Source organism: Ostrinia furnacalis, unplaced genomic scaffold, assembly GCF_004193835.3.
Source record: "Ostrinia furnacalis isolate ACB-3 unplaced genomic scaffold, ASM419383v2 OfSCF4921, whole genome shotgun sequence".
Classification (NCBI taxonomy): Eukaryota; Metazoa; Arthropoda; class Insecta; order Lepidoptera; family Crambidae; genus Ostrinia; species Ostrinia furnacalis.
Genome location: NW_021135160.1, coordinates 56,045 through 63,847, shown reverse-complemented (window position 1 = coordinate 63,847; position 7,803 = coordinate 56,045). Strand labels below are relative to the sequence as shown.

General features: G+C 37.8%; 1 protein-coding gene across 1 annotated transcript; it reads right to left on the bottom strand.

The window, feature by feature from the left end:
* Positions 1-26: 26 nt before the first annotated feature.
* On the bottom strand, positions 27-3,659 carry LOC114360292 (zinc finger MYM-type protein 1-like). The gene is made up of 2 exons (XM_028314918.1): positions 3,325-3,659; positions 27-2,764 (listed from the first exon to the last, which is right to left on the bottom strand). Exon 2 carries the CDS (start codon positions 2,746-2,748, stop codon positions 163-165), a length of 2,586 nt encoding a protein of 861 aa, XP_028170719.1. The 5' UTR covers positions 2,749-2,764; positions 3,325-3,659; the 3' UTR covers positions 27-162.
* Between the last annotated feature and the right edge of the window lie 4,144 nt (positions 3,660-7,803).

Below are 7,803 nucleotides of genomic sequence, written 5' to 3'. Positions count from 1 at the left end.
CTAGTTACAGCCATAAAACACAGTGCCGGTTTTAGTACTACCAGCGCCCTGGGCGAGATTTCTACGGCGCCCCCTAACTGCAATTCAAACCCATACGAAAAAAGGCGAAGGATAATAATGAAATAACCATTTATGAAAAGAAATAAACATTTATTAAAAAAACTAATAAAATTTTACTTTTCTAGCCTTTCTATCGGCGAACTCTTTTATTAAGTTATCAAAGTCGATGTTTTCAGCAATTTCATTTTCGATTAACAAAGTTGCCAAGTTTGTCAATCTAGATTGAGATATTGTCGATCGCAGATAGGTTTTTATCAGCTTGAGCTTAGAAAAACTCCTCTCTCCACTAGCAACCGTTACGGGAATAGTTAATAATATTCGTAATGCTATCCAAACATTTGGATATAGTTCTTGTAAGTTGCGGTCTTTGATAAAATTTAAAACAAAAACAGGAGTAACCACTTTCTGATCAGGCAAAAACGATTTCAGACTTACGAGTTCATCGCACAACATACATCCATCTATATCTGATTTGGAATTTACATTTAATTTCAATTGAAGATCACTACAGAGTTTGATAAGGTCGTGTTTTTCTGGAATCTGTTTTAAATTGTACAAAAAAGACCAAGATTCCGAGTACTCACATAACTGTTCAAATCTTTCGTTGAGTGAAGTTAACGTCGTGTCCAAAAGACAGTTGAAAAATTCAACCTCAAATTTTTTTTCTGGAGAAGTTATAGGCTCATCTTGGGCAGTTTCACCAGCTTGGCGCTTAACACGTCGAATTCTTGTTGTCGCTCTAAACACAGGTTCTATTTCTAACTCTTCAGCCAATTCCTTCGCAGTTGAAATGGCGCTTTTAAAGCCTGTATTTCTATATTCTTCCAAGAAATTGCAGCATTTTTTCAACATGTCTGTGCATTTACCGAGATCCATGTCTGTTGATTGTAGAGATTTACTAACGACATTAATTTGAAAAAGTATGTCATACCAGACAACCAATGAAACTATGAAGCCGAAATCTTTTAGCTGTTCGGCTAGAGTAGTAGCCTCATGAGAGACTTGAACATCAGTTTTCTGAGTTTCAATAGCCAAAGTGATTAAAGCGTCATGGACGGCGCTAATTTGATAACGGACTGCTTTAACACTGCCAATTCTTGCTTCCCAACGCGTGTCACTGAGTTTTTTTATAGTGTACAATCCCAAGTGATCGGTCAGAATTTTCCATCGATGAACAGAAGCTGAAAACAACGTAAACAACCTCTGAAGTACTCCAAACAAAGTGACAGATTTTACAGATGACTTAGCGGCATCGCATAGTACGAGATTGTAGCTATGACAGCCACACGGTACATATACAGCTAAAGGATTTATGTCCAGAATTCTCCTTTGAACTCCAATATTTTTTCCTTTCATATTTGCTCCGTTGTCATAGCCCTGACCTCTACAATCGTTCAATTCCAGTCCGTATTTATTTAAAATATCAATAATAACTTCAGTCAGCCTTTCACCAGTCGACTCATTAACAGGTATAAATTCTATGAAATGCTCTTTTACTGATATTTTATCGACATCTGATGATAAATCAACAAATCGTATTGTCAGTGAAAGCTGTTCTATATGACTAATGTCCGGAGTACAGTCAGCTATAATAGAATAATATTTCGATTTCTTTGCACGTGATATGATTTCTGACTTCACTTTTTCACCCATCAGCTCTATTAATTCATTTTGAATGTCTTTTCCGCAGTAGTGGTCAGAAACATCACCCTTTACAGCTAATCGCAAGTGCTCCTCCATAACTGGATCAAATTTGGCTAGTAGTTGTACTAAACCCAAGAACTTTCCATTATTTGGCGTATATAGTTTGTCGGAAGTACCTCTAAACGCCATATTGTTTTCAGCTAAATACAGTGTAATATGCATTAATCTAGACAAAATATTATTCCACCTTGTAGTTTCCTTTCTAATCAAATGTTGCTCTTGACAATCTATTGTTTTTCCCGTTTTTAATCTTAGTTCAGCCTCAATCCATGAGAGGTAAAACTTCTTATGAAAAGTGCTACTTTCATGAACTTTTAACATTTCTGATAAGTGTTTCCAGTCGTTATATCCTTCAGATACTAAATTCGACGTTGAGCTGCTATCAAATAGCCGGCAACAAAAACAGTAAACTCGATTTTTAGAAACTGAGTATATTAACCAACGACGCTGAATTATTTCATTGTTTGCAAGTTTTTTGGTAAAATGAGAATTTGAGAAATGTCGCCCTGTATCATTCTTTGGATAATTATCAATGTGAGTTTGCACTGGGCCATTAGTTATTATATGATCAATAATTTTGCTATTTCGAGTGAGTGGCCAAGTGGCTGGATCCGATATATTTGGAACAAGAGAACTAACGTCATCTAGAATTTGTATTTGTTGTACATCACCAATAGTGTCATCCTGAGCAGCATCTGTAATTGTAACACAACTTGTCTCCTCACTTCGGGAAACTTCGTCCACAATCTCTTCAACAGCTAACTGATCTGACTTGTCAGACAGAGACTCCACTACCGATGCATTCGCTTGTATTTCAGATGATGTAGATGCCACATTAAGGTCTTGATTTTTTGTTGTGATAATATATTTGCCTATATTCATAAACTTTTTTGTTTTTTCAAATTCCTTTTCTTTTTCTGCTTTTCGTTTTCTATATTTTGACCCAGATGGTTTGCTTTTGAAAGGATCAACGTGTTCAGACATTTTGTACTAATCAAATCTGCAACAAATTAAATCTGCGTAAGTCCGATCATTTCTATAAATTAATTAAATATAACGCTATTGAGTGAGGACGACCAAAAACGCTTTATATTCAGGAAAGCGTTAGCATACACGTGAACTACGATCGAAAAATCTAGGTAAGGTAATATTGTCACGGCAGCGGAATAATTGTGAAATGTTATTTTTAAAAGCTTGTGTTACGTGATAGTGCTTAGATTTGTATGAAAAAAATCACGATCATCCACTCGTTCCCGAAAAAATGACTTCTATGTACAGTCAGATGCAAAAGTCGGTGGACACTTTTCACCTTTAACACAAAGGCTTACGAATGAACAGTGTTCATCCACTTTTACACTTGACCGTACCTCCTCGACATTCATTTATAGATGATATCCGTGTTAAAATTTCATCAACATTATATAGTCAGTTCCAGAGATATTTTATAATATATAATTTACTTTAAATAGATTACCCCACTCCAAACATAACATAAACAAACAAAAAATGTTACCTCTTTAGTATAATAAGTAAAGATAGTTAAAATAAAATTGTACTTACCTAATTAGTGAAATAATCCGTCATAAAGCAAATACCTACTTAAACACTATTTGTATTTCAACTTTTTGGATAAAACCTATGTCACTCTGTAGTCGGCGACAAAAAGAAAAAAACATGCACTTCGTAACTTAGCGTGGACCGCCAGATTACTGCGTCTGTTTGTTTTAAAATATGTAGGTAATTGCGATAACTGTTTTTAAGTGCGTGCACCGATTGAATGAATAAGAATGAGCTGTGTTCCGCTCCATCAAAAATAACGCCAACTCTTTTGAACTAAAATGTTAAAAAGAGATAGATAATGTGTTTCTCTGTGGTCGGGGATTCCCAGTAAAATAAACTGTATGTAGGGTAATTGAGCCGGTTTTCCGTCCAGCTCCTGTTTTCGTCCATTTGACCGACTTGCCACAAACAAATACGGAAAATTAGAATACAAACCTAACTTTCCGTGCAAGTTTGGACTTGTTACAATCTATAATATCTAAGTAACAGTTCTGCCTGCATGAAAATGTAATTTGANCGGTACTGCATTGAATAACGCTAGAATTTCATCACCATCAGGTAATTTTAGTTACCACTGCAGGTAATTTTAGTTACACAACCCTCTCTAATTTACCAGAGGCAAATGGAGGATATAGGCCTTCCTTCGCCACGCTGGCTAGACGGGTTGGGGAGGAAATTGGGGAAGTGCGTTAATAACTGACTCAAAACGAGGTTTAACTATGACAATATCCTTATTAATTCGCTTTGTAATCAAAATATTTAGAAACAATGTAGTACAGGGTCTATAGTTCGCCTTAATTTAAAATATATGTAAGTATAGCTTGAATAGGTGAAGTTGATCTCGTAACCCAAAAATCCACGCTCACGACTCTGTAAAGGCACGACTACACAGTCGTACTTAACCCGGGTCATCTGTCCTTACCTTAAACGGTAAACAATTTCACGGGCAGTGGTTCAATTTAATTGGGGATTATCTTTTTTCCGGGCCGGCTCCGGGCGAACCGTCGTCAAACGGCGATCCGGCGGTGCAACGACATTTGCCATTAATAAAACGCAGGCTGTGATAAAGGATCTAGATCCCAAATGAAGTGGCGAAAGGATTTTTTCCCTTTTCAATAGACCCGAATAGTACTGGACAGCTTTTGTATTTTTGTGTCACAATAAATTGCAATTTTTAAAGTATTAGGTACTTTCATTGTAATCCATCTAGTTTTAAAAGTTATAGCCCATAAATTACATCCTATTATGATACTTTTATAATGCTACGCTACTGAAAGAAACTTAGCTGTTGATGTACTGAGGTCTACTTACCTACTTTACAATGGCACCTAATACGCGTCTATTTCCTCCTGTTATTTAATTTTAGAAAGGTCTGATCCTGAAAAGAAATTATTAATCCTACCTAAACAAACGTTAGAATTAAATTTAAAACTAGTTTCAGCTTTTCTCAAAGCATTTCAAATAGTTGTCATTAATCATGAAAGTGTTTGTAAACAAAACTACATTAAACACAAAAAACGTTCAATGCACTTACCCCGAACAAATTCTCCCGTTTCCTAGGGAAAATTCAGAATACGGTACGGCAGCGCAATTTTCATCCCGTATAAATTGCGTATCATTTCGTTGCTAGTTCGAATTCAAGTTGCCCGTCGCATCATTTATAAACAAAAGCGTGCAACACTGTTTTAAAAGGCAAAATTGTTTCCGCTATTACCCGGTCCCCTGCGCCAATAAATGTACGTGGGTATTTAGCAGCTATTTACTGCGACAGTCCGCTCTACGACTTCGCTAATACTCTTAATTATTTTTGCCAGTGTAAGCTGTTTTTCTGACGGCGGAATGCAATGGCAACATTTTGCATCCGACGCGCCGCTCTCATTACGGTCCTGTCGTTCGGACGCGATACCCCTACTAATATTAATAGTGACTTTGTCTGTCTGTCGATTTAAATGAGGTGTAGTACTAAGTATAGTACAAGTGTACTAACACAACTTAAATTCTAATTGCAGAAGTAAAAGCTGTGACAAACCAATAAGCGATTTAAATGATAGAGATAACTTGAGACTTACGGAAAAACATAGTTCGTTTTTAGTTTCTATACCGGTTTTCTAAAAGTAACACACTGTGACAGACTGAAACCCACGCGAAGCAGCGGGCAAAAGCTATTCGCAGTATAATTAGAGTTTAAATCAGGGGTAGCAAAGCGGTCAACCGTCCGAATGTGGTATGAATAGTCAATCGTCATTAAATTGTTCAGCTTTGGTAGTCTAATGCGTTCCGGCAGTGAGAGCAAGCCTTTACGCCGTGGGCATCTATCTACTCCGCCTGATTTGCAAGTGATAACAGATGATCGCTGAGTGCACTCGGCCCTTCCATGCCTTCGTTACGTGTAATTGCTATTGTATGTCAAGATTCAATTTGGTCGCCATTGTTGAATTTAGTAGGAACTGTTAGGTACTAGATAAATGGGTATTATTAGTACTAAATAACTCTATAGTCGATAAGTATATTTTTACTAAAATTGTTTTGCGAAACCAGAGGAAATTCATAAATAAGTAGATCATTGTTTTAAAGCTTGTTAAGCGTATTCAGAGATGGTTTAAGGCGTTGGTAGAGTCTTTCTTGATTGTGTCGATATTGGTCACCTGTATTAAAAGTTGCATGGGTTTTATAAGCCATCGCATTAAACAAGGACGTAAATGCCATTGGTGCAAAGTAGAAGTGAATTATCTATAATGCCACAAGTTCTTAGGTATTCTTGTAAGCACACAGAAGCCTAATTTAGTTTCAATACAACTACGAGACGATAAAGCAATAAGTCTATATTTATCAGGCACATTTCCTTTGTCAAACGAATACAATAATACGATGTTAATCTTGCGCCACAATGCTTCTAGAATTAATTAAAATGATCCATCATTCACAAAAGAACAAAATAGCACCGCGAATCGATTAGTCAATTCAGCAAAGAGGCCAGACAGCGGAGGCAACAATGAATCCCATAGCGAGTAAAATTAAATGAATACAGGCTCAACTCAAATTTAAGCGGCGCAAGATTTAAGCGACAGCTCACATTTCGTAGGTAGGTACGTAATTATGGCGTGGCTCGCCCTCCGCTCCCGGCGCAATGTGCCAAATCGCTTACCCGCGGCTCCGTGCCCCTACCAAGGTGGTGGTAGAAAATTTCAGCAAGTCTACTATTCGAGTCACCTATGAAAGACGATAATTGAAAATTATGAACCGTTAAAAATTCTAGTCACTTATAAGAGATACCAATAACTGAAAATTATGAACCTCATCACCATTATCGTCATCAGGTCATTTATTTAGTGCCATTGTAGAAGCGCATCTCTAACTTACCAGAAGCCTGTCACTAAAATAAGTCATACTCGTATTAGTACATGTGTAAGAACAAGCTTTTCTGTGGAAACCATCTTTTCACAAGCAGTGTGCCTCTAGCAAGATGCTGGCAGCGCGGCGGCTGGAGAATCTTGCTTTCTGCTGAAACCTTCTGCTAAGTTAATAAGAGATTTACTATAAACTGCTGTTGGTGATAAAAGCCACATAGTCTTCGGCTCGTAGAGCGATGGCCGTTGGGGCAGGACAGTTCCACGTGGCGACCACGGGCTGGAAGACGTAGCGTGGGCAGGCCTCCTACTAGGTGGACCGACAATCTAGTAAGGGTCGCAGGAAGAGCCTGGATGCGGGCAGCGCAGGACCACTCACTGTGGAAAACCTTGAGGGAGGCCTTTGTCCAGCAGTGGACGTCATTTGGCTGAAACGAACGGGAGTCTTCGAGTGTGTACCTATCGAGTGGTCCGTAGTAGGGTGCCGCCCGCCTGAGTCAGCGCTCGCCGCGCTCCGTTGCACCGCTTCCTGTCACCTTTGCAGCAACTTTCAGTTGATTTCATCGCACTACGCAAATATCACGGGATTTCGATAGACCATCTTTTACTCGGTAGGTAATGGCGGAGATAGGTGCATTAGAAATTTCGATGTCTGAATACATGAATAGAGCGTGCTGAGAAAAGTACCAAAGTAATCATTGATGTTTGAAGCAAAGAGCCAATGTCAGATGATATAAATCATAATCATCTTTCAACAAACGTGGGAGGTAAAATATAGCTGCTGTTTCACAATAAAATTAATGAAATTTTTTTACAGTTGGCAGAACACTCATTTGAAAAAGCTCGTCTCTACATTGCAATATAAATAATGGAAATTACATTATGTAATGTACTATGCAATGGAACTACGTTTTCTAGGTACATAAAATTCATGGAGCTACCACTGCTGTAGTAGGGTATGTGGTTTCGCTTAGCACTCGGAATCTGAAAATATGATATTTTCTGCGGGTTTTGACATTACATTTAAAATTAAAACATAAGTAAATCCCGTTAGTTAAGATAAAATATCTGGGAATCCACTGATATTTTCAGGCGCAATTTTAAGCTGTAATACTTCAGGTTTTTAAACAAG

Excerpts from the sequence above, each read along its gene's own strand:
- LOC114360292 (XM_028314918.1), bottom strand. The coding sequence starts at position 2,748 with ATGTCTGAACACGTTGATCCTTTCAAAAGCAAACCATCTGGGTCAAAA.